The sequence below is a fragment of the Varanus komodoensis genome, unplaced genomic scaffold (assembly GCF_004798865.1).
Source record: "Varanus komodoensis strain SLA01 unplaced genomic scaffold, ASM479886v1 scaffold17, whole genome shotgun sequence".
Taxonomy (NCBI): domain Eukaryota; kingdom Metazoa; phylum Chordata; class Lepidosauria; order Squamata; family Varanidae; genus Varanus; species Varanus komodoensis.
Window position 1 is genome coordinate 23,088,205 of NW_025335505.1, and position 25,502 is coordinate 23,113,706.

Here is a 25,502-nt window from a genome sequence, read left to right on the forward strand (position 1 = left end):
TCTCACTGCAGGAAAGAAAACCATGTACAAAATGACTAAATGGGTATGTGAGAGAGCAATTTTGTGCTTATACTTATGACTGGCAGATATAATGGCAGTACATACTTTGGTCTATGCAATTTATGCACAGATCATCTTGTGGGCTTTTAGCAACTCACCAATAATAACAGTTTGACTTGGTATGGTAAGTAAACAGTTGGCAAACATTTGTTAATATTTAAACTGGGAACAGATAGACCATATTACTAGACAGGTTAATGTGACTTAAACTTAGGGAGGTTATATGAAGTAATTTCCTTTGACTTGTTTTCAACAGTCCTGTCCAGTGACCCATTTCACAAAACGTTTTGTGAAAACACAGGACTGAAACAAGTTTTACTCAACTGGAAAGTCTAGTCTCCCCTTAACCCCATAAGCAACACACTTTATATAAAGGTTCCTATTCATTTTTTCTAGATTAAGCTTGATGGGATGAGTAGAAACATTTAAGTCTAATAATATTTGCAGTATCCAAAGAACCAGATCTGATTTTATATCAATGAGCTGCAATACATATACATTAACCTCACAATTTAGCACCAATGTCCTTGCAGGACTATCTTGCCATGATGTGTTCCATAGTGCCTCTTTGTGTTAAAAGAACTGTACAGAGAGCCCATGTAAAGCTATAGTGTAGTTTATAAATGTAATTTAAATAAATAAATAAATAAAAATAAATATGGGAATGTAGAAGTGCAGAGATCTCAGCACTACAAAGTCTGCAGAGTTCCATTTGGTTAGGTTAATAATGGATATTTATTTATTTATTCCCATTGCTGTGCCACTCCGTACCCCAAAGTTGCTCTGGGCAGCTTAGAGAATGTCATTATTTCTAAAACCAACAGTTCAGCAAAGCGTTTGACCAACCAAATGCCACAAAACAGTGTGTAAGCTTTCTGTAGAACAAAGTAAGGAAACCCTTCCCCAACATGGTACCTTCAGATCTTTTTGACTTGCTCTCATCACTCCTGGCCAGCATGGTCAGTGGCCTGCCACAGAGATTTAAAGGAGTGCAAATTTCAGGGCAAAAATAATTTCACCTTTAAGGAACTCTTTTACATCCATTTTCCCAAATAACAGCATTGGACCATGATTTTTTTTAGGATTATAAAAAAGCTTGAGATGAGGAATTCATATATTTCTATTAAACTTTTCTCCTGAAAAATGATTTCTAAAAATTGCATAATAGGAAGAATTTTATAGGAAGAAATTTTGTAGTCACAGGTAAATTTTTTAAAATTCTCTGAGACTACCACCATTGTTATCTCTTATTAACAGCATTTATCTGTCTTTGACTGATAGATATTTCAAGATACTGTGAGATTCCTCATACGTGGCTAGTCAGTGTATTATAATAGAGGATGAAAATATGCATTCTTGACAGTTTTGGTCTTGAAGCTCATGTTTCTGGGGTTCTTCAAGTTAGAAGCTGTAATATACAAATAATTTAGTTCAAAAGAGAAAAATATTGTATATTATACTTTCACTGGCATCACATGCTGTAGAACATGTGGACTATTTTGCCTACATGTTTTTTCTTTTAAATTAGATTGTATCTATAGAACTCACTGCTAAGTTTCTTTTTATATAGTTCTCAGCCAGAGCACTCCACGAATGCTACCTCTGCTGTAAAATCTTTAGCTGCTGCCACCAAAATAAACTTCCAAATTGAAAAGTAATTTAGTATCTGACTCTTATAAGTATCCAGGATGGACAACACCACTTGAAATTGTCTTTTACACAAACACAAAATATAGTGCCATTATAGTGTCATTAAAAGACATTATTTACAAAAGAGAATAAAACATAACTCTTCAAATAATAGGTTGAGTTTGCTTAAATTAAATATGCTTGGTTAGCATTCCCAATAGGTAACATAGACATCCACAGCTAAATAACCACTCAGTATTTTTTTCTTTTAGGCCAGTTTTCCATAAACTGCTCCCCAACCAATTCCTTATAAAGGACAGCAGATGCTGTAGAACAGTCTTGCTCTGCTGCTGCTGCTGCTGCTGCTGCTGCTGCTGCTGCTGCTGCTACAGTGTGCCATCGAGTTGGCAATGACTTATGGCAATCCTCTGAAAGTCTTCCAAAATACCCTATCCATGCCTTCCCTGATCAGCAATTCCAAATTCAAGTTTGTGGTTTCCCTAATACAGTCAATCCACCTTGTTTTGGTTTTCCTTTTCTTCTCCTTTCAGCTTTCCCCAGCATGATTGTCTTCTCCAAGACAAAATCGCCTTGCCTTCTCATGATGTGTCTGAAGTATAACAGCCTCTGTTTTGTCATGTTTGCTTCTAGGAAAAGCTCTGGTTTGGTTTGACTTATTTATTTGATTTATATCCCACCTTTTCTCTTTTTGAAGAACTCAAAGCAGCTTTTCTCTTCCTCCTCCTCCTGCTCTCAATTTTATCACCACAACAACAATTCTGTGAGGCAGGCTGTGCTAAGAGTCTGTGACTAGCCTATAGTCACCCAGTTGGCTTCATGACTGATCAGAGTCTAGAACCCAGATCGCCTGAATCCCAGTCCCATGCTCTTTACCACTACAGCACACTGGCTCTCTTGTTGGTCTTTCTGTCAGTCCAGTGTGGTCTGAACAAAGTTCTTCTCCAGTTGATGTTTTGAATACATTAACTTTCTTCCTATCAGCTTTCTTCACTGTCCAGTTTTCACTCCCATACATAGTGGTTGGAATACCATTATGTGGATAATCTTGGCTTTGGTCTCTAGTGAAACATCTTTACAGTTTATGAACTTTTCTAGTTCCTTCATTGGTGCCCTTCCAACTCTCATTCTTCTTGGAATTTCTTGGCTGCATTCTCCACTTGAATTGACGACTGAGGCAAGGTATACAAAATCTTTTGTGATTTCCATGTCTTCATTGTTGACAGTAAAGTTCTGTAATTCTTCTGTAGCTGTGATTTTTGTTTTCCTAATGTTCAGCTGCATTCCTACTTTTGCTTTTCCTTCTGTCACATTCATCAGTAGTTGTTTCAAGTCATCCCTGCTTTTTGCCAGTAAGAAAGCATCATCTGTGTGTCTTAAACTGTTGGTGTGTCTGCTGTCAATTTTCACTCCTTCCTCTGAGCCTAATCCATCTTTCCTTAAATGTTCTGTGTACAGATTGTATAAACAAAGGGACAGAATACAGCCTTGTCTAATGCCTTTACTTATCGGAAACTATTCTGTTTCTCTGCATTCTGAACTAACAGTATCTTCTTGTCCACCATACAGGTTACACATCAGGACAAGCAAGTATTTCTTTCAGAACATTCTATCGCTTCATGTGATCCACACAGTCAAAGGCTTTGCTAGTCTATAAAGCATAGACTGACATTGTGCATATTTGTAGCAAGATCCTGAGTTTCTCTTCCTTTTTGGAATCCATCTTGAACATCAGCATTTCTCATTCCAATTAGAGTAAACTTCTTTGTTGCAACTCCTTGAGCATCACTTTGTCTGCATGGAAAATTAGTGCAATGGTCCCATGGTTGCTGCACTAATTTGCATCTCCTTTCTTGAGGACTGGAATGTATGTTGAATGTTTCTAGTCTGTGGGAAATTGTTCTGTTTTCCATACTTGCTGGCATATTTTCGTTATGATTTGGACTACAGTCTCTGCAGCTTGGAATACTTCTATTAGAATAATACCCACTTTTATGCTCAAAAATATATTTGGCATATTAAATTTAAAAGTATAAAACAATAATTAAACATTAATAACTGAATATTTTAACTTGTTAATTTCAATGGCAATTGAAAATTATAATTGATCTGGAAGGTGTGTTCAGCAAAATAAACACTGTATATTTTCAATTCACCTGCCCCCCCCCACCAAATTCATTCCACCCCTCTCCAAAACAAATAATACCGTTTTCCAAGAAATTTTACGCTTCTAATGTGGAATCCTGGAAAGCTTCCATTGGATGCCAGGTTGAGAAAAGCTACACTAGGAGGGAGTACAGGGGAAGCAAATTCACATAATGCAACAATATGCAATGAACCCATTCTCAAGGTTTAATGTGTGCTGTCATTGAACTGTGGGCAATTCCATAGTGTGAACCTAGACATTGCAAACAAATCATGGTTTATTAACCACGAACAATTCAGAAAGGGGGTGCATAGTTTGTTGTTGGGAAATGAACTATGGATTGTTTACAGTTACGAATCCATGGCTTGTTAACATTGCAGGGTTCATACAGCACAGCAAGTAGTAACCCACAATTTGATGTTGCTACATATGCATATGCCTATTACCAACATCTGAGATCAGTTCTTAATTCTGTACTAGGAGTAAATTGAAGCCAATTCGTAGAGTATTGTCTATTAGATAGAGAGAATTAAACTGTCAAAATGCAATAACCTTCTTGAAAGAAAAGCATCTTCCTCTGATTCTACTCCAAAGCATATAAAAAGCAAAGAGATTTCTTTTTGCCTTTCTGGATCTGAACTACTACCTGAAGACCAATAAGAAATAACTTAAATTACTTGTTAACCTCTGGTTGAAATTTGGATTATCTATCTATCTATCTATCTATCTATTGAACTTATTTCCACCAAATTGGCCCAAAGGCCCTCTAAGTGGTTTACAATACTACATGGATTCTGTATATATTGGCATATAAGATAACCCTGACACTGAAAACAGGAAGGCAAAAAAGCAGGTCATCTTATGTGCCAGGTGAAAAATAGTCATCATATTATATTCATCCTTTTCTTTAAAGAAGGGATAGATAATAAAGACAACTGTATTGACAAGTTTTTTTAATTAAGAAAAAAGTTAAAAACATTTTACTGGCAGCATTGGAGCTTGTCCTGTGTTGTGAGAGACTTGCATGGGGCCACAGACTTGGTCTCGAGTCCGGTGCTCACCCTCACTGTAGAGGGGGAGGTAGTACACCATTCTGGGCCAGTTGCAGTGAGGGGCAGCTGGGAAGGGCAGCATCCCGCACGTGGCTGTCTGTGGAGAGACTCAGCACTGCTCACATGGGCCTCTTCTCACCCAGCCCCCTTATGCCCACCCATCCACGACACCAGCCGTCCTCCCCAACCAACCAACCAACCGCAGGCCACTCTTGCAGGCCACTGCTAGCCTCCAATTTTACAAAAACTTCTTGAGTGAAATCAAAGCGGGAACATGACTATGACTAGGTAGAATAGGGTAACGTGATATCACAAGAATAAAGAAGCTTCCAGCTGATAAATAGCCATATATACCAGCATATAAGAGGCCCTTGAAACTGAAAATAGTGAAGCAAAAAGGGAAGGTTGTCTTATATGTCCAACATTATAGGCAGCCTATAAATATATGTATAAATAAAACATATGACAAACATTTAAATAAGCCCAAAATATTGACAAGCAAGTTGCCTTGTATATCTGCATATACAGTATTTTCCGTTTCTTGGAAGTTGTTTTACTGCAAAAGAGTTCTCTCACTTTGTTGTTGATGATGATATAAATGAAATTAAGCATAATCTACTGAATTCAGGAGCTGAATTAATAGTTTTCATTTTGCTTGTGATTGCAAAAATAATTCAACCTTTTCAGTTTCTTGCTGAGAAGTCAGTCTTTCATACCTCCTTTCACAGTTCTCTCTCACACTAAATATTAATTTTATATGGACTATATGTATACCTCCAAAGACCCAAATTCAACCATATAACCTGTGCTTACCATATCCAACAAAATACAATTTATCTCTTAACCTTTTAGTCACCTTGTCCTAGTTTACCGGCCAGACTTGCTTTATAACAGATGCACATGGACAATAGAATGTATTATTTAAAAAAATGGAAATCAGCTACCATGAAGGAGCTACTTTAAATAAAAATGTTCATAAAACAAATTAGTTAATGGTTAATGGTTAAAGACAATTCTGTAGCCATGAATTAGGTGGAACTTGGTAACTTTAAGAGACTTCACTCAGTCACAGTTCTTCAGAATGAAGGGCAGTGAAAAAGGCATGGAGTGAGACCAGAACCGAAAAACTAATTTATTAAACAATGAAAAAAACTAAACAAGTGATTTCTTTGAAAAATTTCATGTCATGATCTTTATATAAACAAACCAAAACCATAGCAGCACTAGACACAGTACTGAAATACATGAAAAACATAAAGGACAAGTTTATTAAGATCTAATATTGTATCTTTCTATATTAATGTAGCCAAGCTTTCTGCATTGTGTTTTTGTAACATATACAACACCCGGCACATGTTTACTTATTCAGTCATTATTTGCAATGCATCCTTTGACATATTCATCTGGAAGTTTCATTAGGGACATTTATTACCAATGTTATCATATCATATATTTTGGGAAGAATGAAGAAACACGTTATTTCAATAGAAAAGCTTACCTTTGATAGTCTCCTCAACCACTTCTACTACACGATCTATCTGCTGAACCTGTAAAACACCAGAGCAATAAACAGTTTTATGAGCATGCAAGATATGTGCATTGCAGGTAGTTAATTCACACAAAAAATAAATGTAGATTTACTGTATGGGTCTCTATTCCTGTTCAACATATGAAAAGCAAGTAAGACAGGGAGTCATGATCAAGGGCACATACACTTCATCCATTTAACACATATACAAGGTAAAGGACCATATTAATCACCAAAATCATAACAAAAAGAAACAGCTTTTAGCATGTGCGATACACAGATACCATGAAAAAGAGAGAATGGATGAATGAATGCATGGGTCAACAGTAAGTTGCCCAGTCAGTAGAAGTCAGAGGAAGCCTTGGCTATGGGACAGATTCTGGTCTATACTCCTGCCTCCCTCTCCTGTGCCATGTTTGAGTCAACTCCCCAGCTCAGTATCCCGCAAGCAAATGCCCATTCCACAACTGCAGGGGGGCCTGCATTTGCTACTGCAGCATAATACACTCTAGGCGGCAGAGTTTTGTCCTTGGATTTGATTTGTAACGCATATGTCAAAAAATATTAGCCACCGCTTTAAATGGAGTGTGCTTGTACACACTTGCATGGGTACACACACACATGCCTCCTATAACTGTAACCTCCTTTGTCTACCACTGTTAGCATCTAGTTTCAAGAATTCAAGTCTGCTTCTATTATAAGGATGGATAGATAACGCCCTGGTTCCAGTGTAATATTCTGGCACTACAATGAAAATTTCTCCTGCAGTTTTACCATTCTCATTCAATTTGATAGAAAAGAGAAGGCTCTGGAACAGCTGCTGGCTGTTTGGTACTTGGAGTGACAGTACAAAAAGGCAAAGACTCTTCTGGAGGAAAAAGAAAGAAGCTGCTCTCCAACCTCTGCCCTACATGCCAATGGTGATAAACTATTGGAGATTCTTCTCCTGTCTCTGGATATATTTTGAGAAATTATTCCTCCTGTTTCTCAGCCCAAAAATGGGGTGGGTTGGTGTGGGGAGGAATTTCATAGAATCATGAAACAGAAGAGTTGGAAGGAATCAGAAGGCCACTGGGCCCAAGAGCAGGACACTGAGTTACACCATCCCTTTCAGATGGCTGTCCAGTTGCATCCTGAATGCCTCTAGTGTGGGAGAGCCCACAACCCCCATAGGTAATCGGTTCCATTTTCATACTCCTCTAACAGTCAGGAATTTTTTTCCTGCTATCTAGGGTTACCCAATGAAAGAATGAAATCAGATGGGCCTGGCAGGATTTGTTCTTAGGAAATCCATGTTGACTTCTAGTAATCACTGCATTGTTTTCAAGAGGCCTCTTTTGCACAGAGATATAATATTCCCAGATCCAAGAATTTATATTGCTAGACTGGGCACAAGTGACCAGTTCTTATGCTCATCCCTCCCATTGCTCTTCCTCTTTCTTAGGCTGAGAGCCTGGGGCTGGCCCAAAGTCATTTAATTGGCTCCAAGGTTGAGTGGGGACTAGAATCCAGAATTCCTGTGTCCCAGACCTGCGCTTTTAACCACTGACCCACACTGGATCTTAGCCATGCTAAGTTTGAATGATACCACAGAGTGCACCTGTGGATAATTTGGCAAAATGGATCCTGGTATGCAGAATGGCTTAAACATAAGCCACCAGGGCTTATAAAATCACAGAATAGGAGAGATGGGCCAATAAGGTCTTTGGTCCCATCTCCTGCTTAATGCAGAATTCCCAAGTTAAAGCATCCCTAACAGATGGCTATCTTGCTGTAGGAATTGGTTCCATGGTTGCATTGCTTTAAAATTCAGCAAGTTTTTCCTGATGATATGCTGGAATTTGGTTTCCTGTAACTTGCGGAGATCAGATTTACAAGTTTATGTCCAAGAAAAGATAACCTCCAGATCACACTATAAAATATCTAGAATACAAGTTTTGGGCCCAAGCTCAAACAGCATTCCAAACCACTGAATGCTTACCCCAATAATGCTCAGGCCTTGTAAGTAGGCTTGTCGTGGCTGGGCTTGTGGAACACATCCGGCCAGAACAACTTTTTTTCTTCCTTCTTGTGCTTTCCTAAAATAAATTTTATCACAAATATTATTTCCCTTGAATAGCAAGCATACAGGGAAGGAGAAATGTATTTCATTTGTATTTACTAAATAAATCTTTAAAATTTACTGTGATACCACTTTTGTTACAGCATATCATATCTACCAAAAACAAGACAAAACACCACCCCGTAGCAGAAAATAGCTGTAAGTTTTAACAAGAAAACCTGAGCCAATGTAATCGCAATCTCCATGTATCATTTTCATGAAAGGTATGGCAGAGCCTATTGAAGGCTACTAGGATTTTCATGAAAGGTATGGCAGAGCCTATTGAAGGCTACTAGGTTTACTGGCTAAGTGGTGGCCCCATTATCAAAAGCGACATGCCTGCATACACCAGTTGCTGAGAAGCCTGGGTAGGAGCAACTCTTGGACACATCCCACTTGAGAGATCCTGTGGGCAGCTGGTTTGTCAGCATGTGAACTTTGTGCTGGACTGGGTGGACCGTGGATCAAACCCAACATGGCTTTTCTTATGTCCTTGTGTGCATATGTGTTAACCTTTTAAATAGTTCTCATCGTTGTCATTATTATTTTGATCTGTATGCCACTGCATAAGCCATAAGGCATTCTGGGTGGCTCACAACATACACACAGCAATTAAAACACCATGAGAACTTAACAATTCAAGTAAAAACAACAATAATGATAAAATCAGCAATAAGATACCAATAAGACAAATAAGAAGCTAAGAATAAAATGAAACAAAATAAGGTAAACATAAGATGAGAGGGGGATATAAAATTAGTATACAATAAATTGAGCCAATTAAAACTACTTTTAAAAAGTAGAATAAAATCAATATAATAATATCTGGCACTAAAATCATAATATAGCAGCAGCTAATGACAATAAAAATTATTAAAACCTAACAATTCACCTATTAAAATAGTTGCAAATGAAGTTATGAAAAAAGTACACTGTAATCTACATTACTCTGGAGAATATAAAGAGTTACATTGTCCCCTTTTCACTATAATATTGCAAAGTCAGATATCCAGTGCACATCAGCTCTTTCATTAAAGAATGGGAAGGTTCACTCACCACATTAAGCCACCCTACGAGTACGAATAGCCCATGGAGGGTTGGCTGTTCACTGAACAACCCGTGGTTTGCCCACTTGACAGTCTGTCCCACTCACAGGAGTTTCTTCTCCTTTACACTCAGGCCTCCTTCTCCCAGCTTTGGCAGATATCCTGATGTCTTGTGAGGCAGAACTCACCTGCCCTGCCCCTTCCCCACTCTGATCACCATCCCTTTATGTTTTCTGCTAATTTCCACCCCCTCCAGCCTTAAAAAAAGCCTACTCGGGGTGCTATTTATTTATTTATTTTTTAAAAATCTCCCAGCAATTGTGCGTGTCTGTTTCTGCTCTTTCAGAAGTACACACTTAGAGCTACCTAATAGCTGTAGTCTCTCCTGGTCAAGTCCCTTGTCTGTTTTGGTAGTCAAAAGAAGAATAAAGCAAGACCTGGTATTATTAAAGTTCTCAACCTTTCTGGATCTGGTGGCACATTTGGAAACTGTTTCACGCAGCATCACAAAATACTGAATCAGTGAATCACCACTTTGGCATCTACCGGTCATGTCCATGAATCTTAGACTACATCTTTTTCAGCTAAAATGTTTTTGTTTCACATCTACTGGGCACCATATTGTCTGTTTAACAAAAGATTGTTTAATTCATCTAATTCTTGGCACAGTCCACTGCGGCTGTTTCCTTTAAATGTTTTTTGGCAATGTCCAGTAGCTTTTTGTGTGGGATGGGGAGAATCATTACACAGATGAACTTTGTATTGGAACATCATTAATATCCATGGATGTACACACTCTTTTAAATTATTTACCTGCTGCTTGGAAATTATCAAATGGTCAGCACAATCTTCCTATTTATAAGATTTATATTAATTAATAGGAAAAGAAAAATTAACCTGCTTTAATGTTATGCAATTAGAACAATGTACTAAAGATGAATAAAGAAAAATGGTAAATGTAGAGATATTACTAAATTTGAAGAGACTGTTTTATATAAGAAACAAGACATTATGTAACCAAGAGGTTTATAAGATTTTATTAGATACAGAAAATCAGTATGACCCTCTTAAGGTCTTATCAGAAATAGATTTAGGAAGGGATATAAGTAAAGAAAAATGGGGAAAATATGGGATAAGAGAGTATTTAAAAAGTTTGTCAATTAGAATTAAGGAACATTTTTAGAGTTCAGTATGGAAATGGTATCTGACATGGGTAACATATGAATAATAAGTACATCAATATATAGGGGAAATGTGGTCAAAAGTGGGTACCTATTTCCATATGTGGTGGAAATGAGAAAGTATTAGGAAATTTTAGGAAATAGTTTTTAAGGAAATAAGCAAAATATTGAATTTAGATATTGAACCAGATCCTGGAATTGCATTATTGTCATAAATTCATGAAAAGAAATAAAGATGTAATATTAAAGAATTAATAACAAATTTATTAACACCTGTAAAATTAATAATAGCAAAGAACTGGAAGAAAACATGGGACTTCCAATTAAGTGAATGGTATAAAGAAATTTGGAATATAGCTGTTAATGGTAAGTTAACATGTAATATTATGGTGAAAAAAATATTGGTGAAGAATAAACTTAATGCCATTGGAGGCTGTTCATTGAACATGTATCAATAAAAGGAAAGGGTATACCAAAGCCTCATATGAGTTAATGCAATTTTGGATGGAGGAGGGTTGTCCCAAAAGAGGGGAAAGATAGAAGAAGAAGTAAAAGATGGGTGTATATGAATATGAATAGGTAACTGCCATGTAACTGAAGGTCTCAGTGGGAGGTTGCACTTTTAAATAAATATTATTTAAATATATTGTTTATATTTAAATAAATGTTATTTAAATACATATGTAAGTATTTATTTTCTGACTGATTGATATGATACAACTTATTTGTACTGTAAGGTTTTTTCCTCCTAATTTTTGTTGTTATGGGTTTGTATTGCATTGTACTGTACTGTATTGTAATTACTTTAAAAATTAAAATGTTTAAAAATATCTTCATATGTATACTTATTTCTTAGATATTACTTTATACATAAGAGGTAGCAATTATGTTTTTTCTAGATAGGAATGATCCATTCAAGATTACTTTCTCTGTAATACTGTCTAATGCAATCTGTTCAGCGTAATTAAAGCTTTGACATTATGTGTTCTTCGATACAACAACTGCAAATACTTTAAGATCTTCACACTATGGGGAAACCCTATAATAGAATTTAAATAACATAAATAGATAAATCTCAATTTTCAGAACCTTCCCTGTTTTGCTGTTAAATACACTTTACCTTGAATTTTCTTCTGGAAATACAGTGGTACCTCAGCTCACAAATGCTTCAGTTCATGACCAAATCGGGTTGCGAACACAAATTTCATTAAAAAATTTGCCACAGGTCACGAACTCTGCATTGGGTGATGACTGCAAGCGCGCCCGCCTTTCCTGCATGATCATGGGGGCGGGGGGGAGATGGCTGCTATCTTTGTTGTTCTTTGTTACTTTGCTTCAAATTTTTGTGAGTAAAAAAAATAGTTGCAGAATGGATTAACCTTATTTACATTGATCCTTATGGGGAAATTTGACTTGGCTCATGACCAATTTGGGTCACAACCAGAGTCCTGGAATGGATGAAGTTTGTGAGCAAAGGTACCACTGTACATTTTGACTTAAAACTAATTTTCAAAATCTCACTGCATATTAGTATGATTAGAGCAATTTCCTTTTAAAAATCTGGTATTCTGGAAAACATGATATGCTACATAGTTAAAAACATGGCACATTATTTTAACACTTATATTTAACATTTGCCTGCAACAGCATAAACAAGAAAGAGCACAGCCCATCCATCGTAGGCCATATATTTCCATAAAGACAAAAGAGAAGGTTAAAAGGAATAGAGAAGGTCAAACAAAGGTGGTTTGCACAATTACAGAAGGAATAACCCATGGTAGTTCATTTCCACCTCTGTGCATGGCAACTGCATGCTAGGGGATTAGCATAATTCAGCAGTGTGGATTATGGTGTGAATTCAGTGACTGGGGTCAGACAACCGAACAACCCATTGAACTGTGGGTTGTTGTTGAAACATGTGTTACTGTGCTGTTTGAACCCAGACATATAACAAAGGCGAACAGTTCACAACCCAACAACAAACCATGTATTCGCTTCATGAGTTGTTTCTTAGCATGGCATGATTTACTAGCATAGCTAGAATAATCCACATTTCAGTTCAGCCCATGGTTCAATGACAATCTACATTCAACCTGTACTCAACCTGGGTGGGATTATCATACTGTCTGAACACAATCACTGGCTTATTGACTGGGATCATAGCAACAAGCCACTCTGTCAGGGTTCCCATGACACAACAAGCTGCACTGCCAAGGATAATTATGTTAATCCCCCTGACTTGAACGCAGGAGAAAATAAATTGCAATGGCTTATTTCCCACTCTGTGATCATGCAAACCTTGTCAATGTTATTATTTGTCACATTTTATTTCTCTGAGGCTGCAAACTGAAAAATCCCTTAATAACATTCCCCAACAGGTTTTGCTCCACTGGAATAGGGCATTATTTAAAGCAAGAAGTAAACTCAAAGAATAAACTTCTGAAGAAAGGGAATTTACCAGAGCCTATATTACTTGGTGACTCTGATGCTCCTGTCTGTGTATGAATTGATAACATAAAATGTTTTTAAACAAAGATGTTATTTAAACAATATAGTCACTTCATGGAACAAGTTTTCCATGGTCCTTGTATGCATGCAATCACTGATGGAGCCAGTTATATAGATCTTCTGATCCAGTGGAGAAAACACAACCTTGAACCTGTTCATGAGCTTGTGAGTCATTAAATGTTAAATTACAGTAGAGGAATATCACCACAGAAATGTGTCTCTTATGGCATTTGTGTAATATTTAAAGGGCACTGAAGTGTATCCATAATAAGGTTTGCTATCGTGTTCATAACTCAAGAAATTGCCATCACTTTATTGTATCACCTCCTGCAATAGTTTACTTCTTATAATGAACACACTATGGAAAAGGTTAGGTTGCTGAGATACATCTTCAATTTTTCAAGAATTTTTTAGAATTCAGTTCAAGCAGACAAGGGAGAGAGTGTGTGAAAATTTAAGTGGTAGGTACAGGAGACAGAAGAATATAATTCACAACAGAATATCTTTTATTTCTATGTAAGCTTTATGTACTTTTCCTCCATGGAGTGCAGGGCAGTATACATTATCTTCCTCTCCATTTTATCCTCACAACAGCCTTGTGAGACTGAGAATCGGTGCCTGGCCTAAAGTCATCCAGTGAACTTCATGACCAAGTGGGGATTAGAGCAGAGATGTCCTAAGCTCCACTCTAATGACTATACTGCCCTGGATTGTTATTCTCTACTGTACATAGTTATGTTTAACAAAGGAAATTCTATTTGCAAAGTTGAGTTTGACTTGGTTGCATTTGGAGTCTTATTAGTTTTATATGTTCTTCCCCTTTCCCTTAAATATTTGTGCATGTGTGTGTGTGTAAAGAAATGTTGCTTTTTCCTAAACTCTACTTCCTTCTCAAGACCTTTGAATTCTGCCTGAACATCCTAATCTTTAGGTCCAGCCCAATAGCTAATGCATGGCTTCATCCAGAGAGCAGTTGCTTGCTACAATTTGCAGCTCCCAGAGATTTTGCTTGGCTTTAACCCTCCATACAGAAATCTGTATCTTTTCACATGAATTCAAATTAATACATACTTCATGCTACTACTCAAAAGGTTAATCATATGGATTAAGTGACATCTTGCAGTAGATAGTTACATGCTATTGCCAACTGTAACATTTGCTGTTACTTCTTCTGAACATGGTATTGTTTACCATGCCCTTTTAAACAATTCTGTGGACTAATCTAAAAGGCAAAAGGATTTCAATTGCAAGTTCATTCCTCTCCCACTGCAAATGTTCGAAGTACAAAGAAACCAAATATCAAATAATGAAAATACCCATTAGTAATATAGAAAGACTACTATGCTATTAAATTGAGAGGAATATGCATAGAGTCAATTTAACTTTTCCTTCTCAATTTGTACCAGTTATGGAAAATATTGTACCTACAGAGAGAGAAACTATCTCCTTGTCAAATGCTGTGTTGAACTCCCAACCTCACTTGTATTTAAATGTCCTGCTTTAAGCATTCCCTATTCTTTCCTTAAAATGAACCTTGCTCTGTTTGTGTGATGACCTGAATTTGGATGCTTTCAAATAATTTTTGATGTAGAAGGATTCAGATAACAATGGGGATGGGGAGGCTTTAAAAGCTGAGAATGAACATACTATGCATGAAACACCACAGGGATGGCTTGAAAGAAGACCTATTGCTTCTGCTTTCTCTTAAATGATGAACCAGCTCAGCACTCAATATTAATGGAGAAGCTGAAGAACTAAAAACTAAATCCAGGGGACACACTCCATTGTTATGGCAGCTATGGTCAGAACATCTGGCTTCAGCCATTCACAATTGTCACATGTGCTAAGACTGGAGCAAGCTGATCTGTTCCCAACAGGGACCAAGTTGAAAATTTCAGGGAAGCCCCAGAAGCAGAGTAAGGGAAGTTGTCAGAAATCTATTGCCATTGTTGCTCATAGTGAAGAGTTGTGAGTCAGTTCTGAGATCAAGGTTCCTAGGCCTTGGTAAGCAAGGATTCACCTTGAAGGTTGGTTTACAATCACTGTAATCTATTTTGTGTTCTTACATCTCAATAGCCATCTAGCTTTGCAGAAATGGCAGAGCACCAGCGGTGCAGAAGGACCTCTGCAAAGGCCTCACCTTAAGATGCTTTGCCAGCACCTTACATTGAAAGAATTCTGTCTCCCTCTCCACACAAACATGCACCCACACAGTTGCCTACATATAGAGCCTGGTGAGAGACAGAGAACAGGAATCTTTGCATGACTCACCCACCTTCCTACCCACCGCATGTTACTTTTGCATAGGTTGGAACAGATGCGGAAATGAGAAATGATTGCGTATGTGTGCATGTGGAAGATGAGAGGATGGAAACAGGACTATTCTGAGTTCTAGGAGGATCCTCTCTGCATGAACGTCTGAATATTCTACACTGAGCACATTTCAGGGGAGCAGAGAAGAGATTTACATTTTGTACATGCCTTGCTTCTCCACTTTGTGGCCATATTCTGATTTTTACCCTTTGCTGTTTGCTATCTGCAAAACACACTGTAAGGCAGTGGCAGTGACATGTGTATTCTCTTCTCGTACATTTTCTGTCTGTCTCTCTCATATCCACACAAAAATACACACCACTGGTCCATTAAATGATAGAGGAGAGGTCAAACAGCTGTCAGAGTATAATATTTCCTCAGCTAGAAGCCACAACATCTTGCTAGTAGTCTAGTCTCAGCTTTAAAAAATGACCAGGCCCCTGAGATTGCAAAACAGTTTTTTGTGAAAAGGCCATATAAAGAAAAGTCAGAACTACATTTCTGAAAGCAACTCTGCTGTGAAGGAAGATGCCAAAATTAGCAGAGGGGTAGACTCTGCAGCAGAGAAAACTAAAACATGAGAAATTCTTCTTCTTCTTCCAGAACAGGTTGAAAATCTTTTATCCAGTCAGAGGAAGCACCTAATAACATTATCTCTATCATGTCTGGACTGTTTTTTTTTAGCCCGCATCTAGTCTATTTTTGCAGTCAAACACATATTTAGCACATCCATAGCCTCACGTGCAGAAGGACAAATATCATCAGCACACAGATAGCAATATCTCTAGACAATCCTATTCTGCATAATTTCATGTAGCTGTTGAATAGCATGGGGACAAGATCAGCCCCTGGGAGGTCCCACAAGGGAGAATCCATCCAAATAGGAGTGCTACCTCCAACACTCCTGCCTCAGATAACCACTCCTGAATATCATGTCAAATTCCCCATAAATTCCGCTTAGCATAAATTGTCATATTGCGTATAAAAGCAGCTTTGGTCACCAAAACCTGGTCTGCACTCTGATTGAACTCAACACAGACAATCCTCCAGTGTGTCTAGAACTGGTTGGCAACCATGTGCTCAAGAACCTCATCAAAGAAGGGAACATTCAGCATGGGCATAAAGTTATTAGATCTAAAGGGCTTCTTCAAAAGTGAGCCAACGAGCATCTCTGCATGGCAGCACGGGAGCTCTCTCTCTCAAGGATGAATTGATCACCTCAGCCCAGCTGGTTGCTCCCTATTTGCTAGGTTTTATAAACCAAAAGGGACAAGAATCCAGCAGAGAAGTGGTTGCAGGTATGTGTCCAAGCACCTTGTCAACATCCTTGAGCAAACTAACTGAAACCAGACCAGGCTCTAATCTGCATATCTTGCCTACTGCAACTGCTTTAAAATTTGAGTCTAAGACCTGGCATATGCAAGAGACTTTTACCTGGAAGTACCTGTCAAATATATTACAGCAGCCTCAGACAGGTCTACGATGTCCATGAGGCCAGCATATGCTAAGCCTTGGATGACTGTGAAAAGCTATGCTGAATACCAACAAGAAAATTGAATAGAGGCAGTGAGATGTTGCTCCTTGCTACCCTCACTACCACTAAATATACTCAGCTATCAAGGCTCACTTACATTCACTAGTTTTTTACCATCTGCACTCAAGTCTTCTCCTAATTTATTTCATCACACTCAGCTGTGGCGCATACTGCAGAACCATATAAGCTCAGCTACAGAGAGGCAACAGTGAGAACTGGGCACAGAACCACTGATTGGTTCAAAATTGAGAAAGGAGTTCGGCAAGGCTGTATACTGTCTCCCTGCCTATTTAACTTATATGCAGAGCACATCATGAGAAAGGCAGGGCTAGATGAATCACCAGTTGGAATTAAGATTGCTGGGAGAAACAACAACCTCAGATATGCAGATGATACCACTCTCATGGCAGAAAGTGAAGAGGAACTAAAGAGCCTCTTGATGCGGGTGAAGGAGGAGAGCACAAAAGTTGGCTTGAAACTCAACATTAAGAAAACTAAGATCATGGCATCCTTTCCTCTCACTTCCTGGCAAATTGATGGGGAAGAAATGGAGGTAGTTACAGATTTTATTTTCCTTGGCTCCAAAATCACTGCAGATGGGGACTGCAGCCAACAAATTCAAAGATGCTTGCACCTGGGGAGGAAAGCTTTGGCAAATCTAGACAGCATACTAAAAAGCAGAGACATCACCCTGCCAACAAAAGTGCGTATAGTCAAGGCTATGTTTTTCCCAGTTGCAATGTATGGCTGTGAAAGTTGGACCATAAGGAAGGCTGAGCGCCGAAGGATTGAGGCCTTTGAATTGTGGTGCTGGAGGAGATTCCTGTGAGTCCCCTGGACCACAAGGCGATCAAACCGGTCAGTCCTAGAGGATCAACCCTGACTGCTCTTTAGAAGGCCAGATAGTGAAGCTGAAACTCAAATACTTTGGCCACCTAATGAGAAGGAAGGACTCCCTGGAGAAGAGCCTAATGCTGGGAACAAGAGATGGCAAAAGAAGAAGGGGATGGCAGAGAATGAGGTGGCTAGATGGAGTCACTGAAGCAGTTGGTGTGAGCTTGAGTGGACTCTGGGGGATGGTGGAGGACAGGAAGGCCTGGAGGAATGTTGTCCACGGGGTCGCAATGGGTCGGACACGACTTCGTAACTAACAACAAGAACAGAGAGGAGCAATTGTGTCAACTGCCCAGGTCATCAAACACCAACCAGGAATTTGAGAGAACAGCCAACCATATCAGCTGAAAAACTCCCAAGGGCCCTCTAGAAACCATCTGGCTCCATTAGCTTCTAGAGGCTCATTTCAAAAATGAAAAGAAAGAAAACACATTGTTACTGCCAAACAATACTGTAGTTTTGCCCCCTGTAAAGTCAAACCTTGGAAAAGAGAAGCCAGGCTGCTTAGCCGAGAAAAGCCTATAGCAAAGCATATTTGCCCATAGTGACTCCAGATTGCATATCACAAGTAACTCTGGATTAAATAACTCATAGTAAGTAACTGCCATATCAGAGTTAGCGAGCACAGTACCTTCTCAGTGCTCACTGCTTCTGCTTTACATCTGGTTTGTAAACAACCTAGGAATAACCCATTCTGGTGTAGTTGTGCTCACTGTCACACTGGATGTTCAGAATTAAACAGAGTTTTAATCCAACAATCACCCATTGTACATTGGCATTCATGAGTTGAATTGCTGTTACATGCAAGCCAGGTCTTTGATCACCCAACCAGGTGGGCTCAACCCCTGCATTGTTTATCCCAACAACCAAGAGATCTGGGTACAGATGTCATGATAAATGGTCCAGAGACAACGCATCCCTGAGTTGTGTGTCATAGAGGGAGCAGGCAAGCATATGGGAACCAGCCTGCACACTTGCTCTCACTCATCTTCTTGGCAACTCCTGGTTTGTCAAATGAGGGTTGCTGTGAGGTCAAGGGAATAAAGCATCCGTTCACTTTGCTGTCACTTCTTCCAATTACTTGATATACCTCTCAGCCAAGAGAAACACATTTCAAAGTGAGCAGGGAAGATGATTACATTTTCCATATATTTACTTCTCTTCATATCTTGTGAAAACAAAAATGACATCACAGAATATTTAACATTTTAATTAGGGCCAAAGCATTCAGTCAGTCAATTTTACCAATAGGTTAACTGACCAAAAACTCATGGTCAAATAAGAAGCCACTATTAATGGTAGAATGAAGTATCTACCAACATGCACTTGATACAAGAGGTATTCTCTCTCCACTGTCATGCAACAAGAAGACTTGAAGATCATATTTTTCTTCATAATTTTCTTTTATTCAGATGCACACAAATATGGATTTGACAAACAATTAAACTGAATACAGTGAACTCACCAAGATCTTTTTAATTGCGTGACAGCCCAAGTTTTAATCCTCCTTTACTACCCTATTAATTTAGAATACACCACACAAGTTTCAGTTTTTGCCAGGTATTTTGCTGAATCATAAAACCTGTTACAGCATTAAGAGTAATCCAGTATGAATGATTTGATAGCTAAAATTAATTTCACATGCAACCACCCATTAAATGATCAGTTAGAGCTAGCATATGATAAGTGCACTATAATACAATACACATTCATTAAGGTAAGGGTGGGCAAGATGGGACATTCCAGATGTTTTACACTACAATTTCAATCAGCAGAGTCAATGGTACAGGATGATAGAGTTGTAGGCCAAAATATCTGGAGGAGCATAATTTGCACATTCCTGAAAGGAACAAAATTGAGGTTTTCTTCTGTAAACGAAGTGTTTCTTACACAGGAATTCAAAGAGCAATATTGCCACCTGGTGTCGATGAAATAAACTAAAATGTAGCTTAATAAAATACATATTGATTAAATGATTTTTAAAGTCTATGTTTTCCCCTAATACTAATTTAAGAATTGTACATGATTTGTCCTTGCCAAATTAAAAAAGAATGGCAATCTTTTCCCTTGCTTGACATAGAACAATGCTAAATGAGATGTTAACAGTTGGGATGCAAGTAGTCATTGGAGGCTGCTATTGTGACTGAATTTCAAGTTGAGTTGGGAGGATCAATAACAGCAACCAACTAATGTTCCTATAAAAGGTGGTTCAGATAGATACTTCCTGATGTGGTACAGCATTTGCAAAGGAATATATCAGTCCAGAATTCAAAAGGATGGTGCTGGTGCTGGTGTTTGATGCAAGTATGCCCAGTTTCAAATGCACGCACAAAAGGTGCAGGTCTCTAGTCCTAAGGCTAACATTTTAATAATGGGGTACTTCTCACACAAGAACCTATACACAATAATTCTGAAGTGGCACTTTATATAACCATATTACTTTTGTTTCTGCACAACGGTTGCCCCCTGAAGTCTAAGATATGCTAGGATTATAGTGAAAGCATCTAATACAATACAATATTATATATATATATGTATGTATGTATAATGCAGTAATATTCCTTTATCCAGAGGATACTATAATTTAACTTCCATGTGTTAGGTCAGTTTCACATCTTTCTTCCTTGAAATTAGTCTTTCCCAACCTGGTGCCCTTCAAATGTTTTATAACTCCCAGCTAGTATGGCCCATAATTGGGAATGGTGGATCCTACTGTCCAAAATACTTAGAGGGAACCAGCTTTGGTGTACTATACTCAAGACCGTATTTCTAACAAAACTTTTTCAGATGTGTGCAATCCCTCCCACTCACCAGTTGTGAAACCTTGAACAACCCTATCTCCTTTCATTACCCTTCTCATGTGACAGATTGTAAACTTTCTGGTCAAGAAACATGTCACTTCTGTGTTCTGCAAAGCATTAAGCTGTTGCAAACAAATGTGTTAAGTCTTCGAGTTAAACATTAGTAACTGCTGCAGTAAGATACAGAGCAGCTGTGAAACAAACATTGAATTCAGGTTAACAAACACTCAAATTCATTAAGAGTTATGAGTACATAGACAGGTTTTTCAAACTCTCAGAATATGAAAGAACTAGGTTGAGCAAGCAAAATCAGCAAATTTTACTGAGGTAATTATTCTGTATTACAGGTATCACTGTGGTTTATACAAGGAATAATAATTGTAAAGCACATCCATAACTGTATATGATGTTGTATACTATCCAGTATGTTCAATACCATTTTACTTTTTTTCTAGCCAACTTGTGCAAAGTGTCCATGGGCTCCAGATGCAAACATTGTACTGCAAAACTGAAAGAATTTGTGCCACAAAATTGCCAAGAGATATAGCAATGAATATACAAATACAACATCGCAAAAATCCCATCTTAAGACTTGAAGAAGATACCATGCGTCATATATATCTGAAGCCTGTGCAATTAATCTCAGGATATCTGCTTGAAAAATCCCAATATAATACCTGAATTATGAAATGGAAAGCAGTGAAACTTGAAAAACTTAGAAGTAATTACACAGGAAAATGCATGGTACTCCAAATGTTCTTACTATCTATTATATTTCTGTTTCACCAATTTTCCTTCAAGGAACCCAAAAAGCTTACACAATTCTTCTCTCCATTTTTTTCTCACAACAATCCTGTGAGATAGGTTAGCTTTAACATCCCAAACTTTTGTTGATATGCAAAATATCTTAAATATTTTAATGTTTTGAGACACTGAAATTATGTTTATCCTCTACTAAGGTTTTTTTCACTTTGCTATTGTTTTGTAGGAATATGTTCCACTAAACTGGAGAGCAGAAGTCAAATATGCAAATTCCAAATGCAAAGCATATTAAACAAACCAGAAACTGGAGACGTTTTGGGGAGAAACATGGTAAGATATCCCATAATATGCCCTGACAAGTCAGTTCCAAGTCAAAGATAATAAAAGTTGTCAAGATGATGCAAAGTTACTAGAGACCTGGAGGGCAGATGGAAAAATCGAATTAGGAAGTGGGTTAACAGCTCTGGAAAGTGATCAGCCTTTAATCACTGGAGATTTTAATTACTCTAGTGGAATTGTAAAATGTCTTATGCATGTGTGCATGCATACACAGAGGAAATGGTTTAAAAAAGCATCAAACACTGGAATACATTCCTGGAAGTAATAATATCATTGCTTAAAAAGTTTGCTTAACCATACATATAGCCTGAGCTACACTGGGTCTAATCAAGGAAATTAAAGTAACTGAAAGGTGGCAATCATTTTTATCAAACCACAGCATGAAGTAAAAAGCCACACACTTTAAAGCAAATTAAAACATTTGCACCCAGGGCATTACGTTTGAGTCTGCAATTGAAATTCTTTTCTAATTCAGGAAGGAGTGAAAGATATCAACATGTATTAAAATATAGATTTGGTTTTTATGGTTGATGAACTGCCCATAAAACTAAGCATGGCTCTCATGCTTTCTCAAAGGCTTCCTCTATAACCTTGCCCTAGAAAGAATAACATGTACAAATGTTTAATATGCATCCCAAGGTGTTACCATGTATTCTTGTTAAAACATAAACAACACTGGCCTGAAAAAACTGTGACAATACACAGAGTGCATTCCAGTGTTGTTAATGGACTATACAAACTGTGGCCCATGAGGAATCACAGACAAGAGGATATAAACACTGTCAAATTTCACCTATAGTCTGAGATGATGAGACTGAAGAGGAGAAGATGAAAAAAAGAACCTTCATTTCATTTATACATGCCATACTTCAACAATTTTGCCATATAGCCAAACTACTATAAGACACTGACTTCTCTTCCTGCGTAAAATTAAACTCAACTCAGTGTTATGTCAGAACCCTATGTTGTAATTAAGCTTAATAATGGTTAATAGAAGCAAGCCAGCTTTGTAAACCATGATTAGAGGCTGACTTGCGTCCACTAACCATATTTATAACTGGCAATAAGTGGAATTTTTGTCTTTTTTTAAAGTAGTAATTCCAGATGTTGGGTAGTGAAGGTATTTGGCCACCTAATGAGAAGGAAGGAATCACTGGAAAAGACCCTAATGCTGGGAACTACTGAAGGGGACGGCAGAGGTCGAGGTGGCCGGATGGAGCCACTGCTATGGTGGGCATGGAGTTGGGTGGTCTCCGGGAGGCAATGGAGGACAGGGGAGCCTGTGGTCCATGGGGTCACAAAGAGTCGGGCACAACATTGCAACTGAACACACAGAGAGCACACAATTCCAGATATAAGGATAGAAATAATTATATCTCTTTTACTTTATTATTAGAACATGCTTTTGTCCTATTCGTTAAACTAAACTACTGCAGCACACAACAGAACTTGGTCCTATTAGAAAATATGGAGTCTGAAATTCATTGGGTAGGTCAATCTTATTAGGTACAGATTGCAAAAATAAGCTCTCAAACCAGTGTCATCAGCTGAAGTTTCAATTGAAGAATATGTTGCTTTGATATCAATATTTATACAGTTTTGGAAAATATTTAGGATCTGAAAATTCACACTTTCAAGAACCAGGGGATACCAGGGAATTTGATGAACCAGGGAATACCTTTCCTAGGTTTCATATACTAATCTTTTAAATATAACATTCTCAGTTTTGAAAGTAAGTATAATCTGAGAATTTCAAATACAGAAACAAAATCCCTATTGTTGGAAAGAAAGGAATTGCTTTAATATATTTCCAAATTTCTTAAGTAACTAAACTAACATGTTCCAGAACTGCTTGGAAGAAGGGATAGATGAGGTTTTACTGTATGCTTCCTAAGGGCAGTAACTACCACATACAGCATTTCATGTTAGAGCCACTTATGCAGGTTAGAATATTTTGATACTTCACTCCCCTTCCCGAACAGATACCTTTGTAATGGGAGATACTCTATGGGTTTCTATGAAGTCCCACCTCCATCACCTATCCCTTTTGGGAGAGGAGGCAAACATGTGCTGGGTCACTAGCATAAATTCTAGCACCAGAGGGAAAACAGGAAGAGACATCTCCTACGGACGACTGAAGGAATTTAGAATTTGAAGAGTAGGGTTGCAGTTGAATAAAGAGCAAGGTTGGAATGGTTATACAGGTGCACACAGAAATGCTCGCCAAATCTCAATTCTAAGACAGAATCTTGAGTTCAGCAATAGTCCTGTGAGAACTGGTATTACAGCTAAGTGATGTAGACCAAATTTTCCTGCTTTGTTTCTGATACTGTGAGCAGGGAAAGTCCTCAGTATTTCAGTCCTGCTCCAGTGTTTTAGAAAAGAAAATCACAATTTCTGCTTTGCTTATAGGAGTTGATACACCGCATAGAAATTTGTTTAATTAATTTTTATACCACCCAATAGCCGAGGCTCTCTGGCTGTGAGCCTGTTCTCATCAACAGTCTTGCTGTCCTGTTTTGGATCAGCTGAAGTTTCTGGACTGTTTTCAAAGGCAACCCCATGTACAGCGCAGGAATATCTAGTCTTAAAGTTTCTCCTACACAACACATAAATTAGCTTGATTTTAAAAGAGCTCAATGAGAGATTAAAAATGTGCAGAAAAGTTCTGTCAGGCCAGTGAAGAGGCAGTCAGAAGATAACTGCAGGTAGGCATGCTTCCCTCCCATGCATCCTTCCCATCCTTCCCAAACCCTTTTTATTTTCCCATTATTTTAAGACTTAATTTTTATTTTAGTTGGGCTTTTATAATAGATATTATGCTGTGCCTTTGTAGATATTATGCTGTGTCTCAGTCTCAGCCATCCTGAGACTTTTCTGTATAGGACAGGGTACAAAAGTTTTTTAACAGACAAACAGCACAGTAGGCTAACATCTACTCACCATGGTAGGAAACAGAACCTCCTTGATCCTAAGGTGATGAAGAAGCTTCTGCTTAGGCATAAGAATTCAACAGTGAAAGTATATATCATGAAAATTTAGGGCCGTAATCTGCTTATAAAAATTTCAATCATACCAGTTTTAGTCAGTGAACATACTATTGTCATTTGCATACGTTCTCAGATGGGTAAAAACTACATCACAGAAGCAAGAAACATATATTCTTTTCCTTACATGTGTGCCACAGAAGGCACAATGAGCCTATTTATAAGTGACGGGCTGCACTCCCTCGTTATTGTAATCTGACCATCTCTCTGTTATCAGCCACTTCCCCACTGACTGCTGCTGGAGACCCTGACTTCTTCATAACCTATTTGCATGCCTCTGTTCCAGTCCTCTGACCTTCTAACACTGCACTGGACCTTGAACCTGCCCTGACCCCAGGCTACATACCCACTTTGGGCCTTTCAACTGATTGCTTGCATCCCTGATCCCACAGGGCCCTGGGAACTGAAAACAACTCAAATGGAAACTAATAGCAGTGGCTTTGCTGTTGAAAACTATATTCTTTTACATACAATTCCAATAACAACTTTTGTCCATTCACCAAGTATTGACTCGGATGTGTGTGGGCTGTAGTAATCCATTTT

General features: G+C 38.1%; 1 protein-coding gene across 2 annotated transcripts in view; it reads right to left on the reverse strand.

Annotated features, from left to right (window-relative positions):
• Positions 1 to 25,502, reverse strand: part of CDKAL1 (CDK5 regulatory subunit associated protein 1 like 1) — a 334,585-nt gene that overhangs the window by 234,352 nt on the left and 74,731 nt on the right. For both annotated transcript variants that reach the window (XM_044426357.1, XM_044426358.1), the window contains 2 exons: positions 8,415 to 8,511; positions 6,404 to 6,452 (listed from right to left, as the gene is read on the reverse strand). In XM_044426357.1, the coding sequence (XP_044282292.1) occupies positions 6,404 to 6,452; positions 8,415 to 8,511 (146 nt within the window). The remainder of the gene's footprint in view (positions 1 to 6,403; positions 6,453 to 8,414; positions 8,512 to 25,502) is intronic.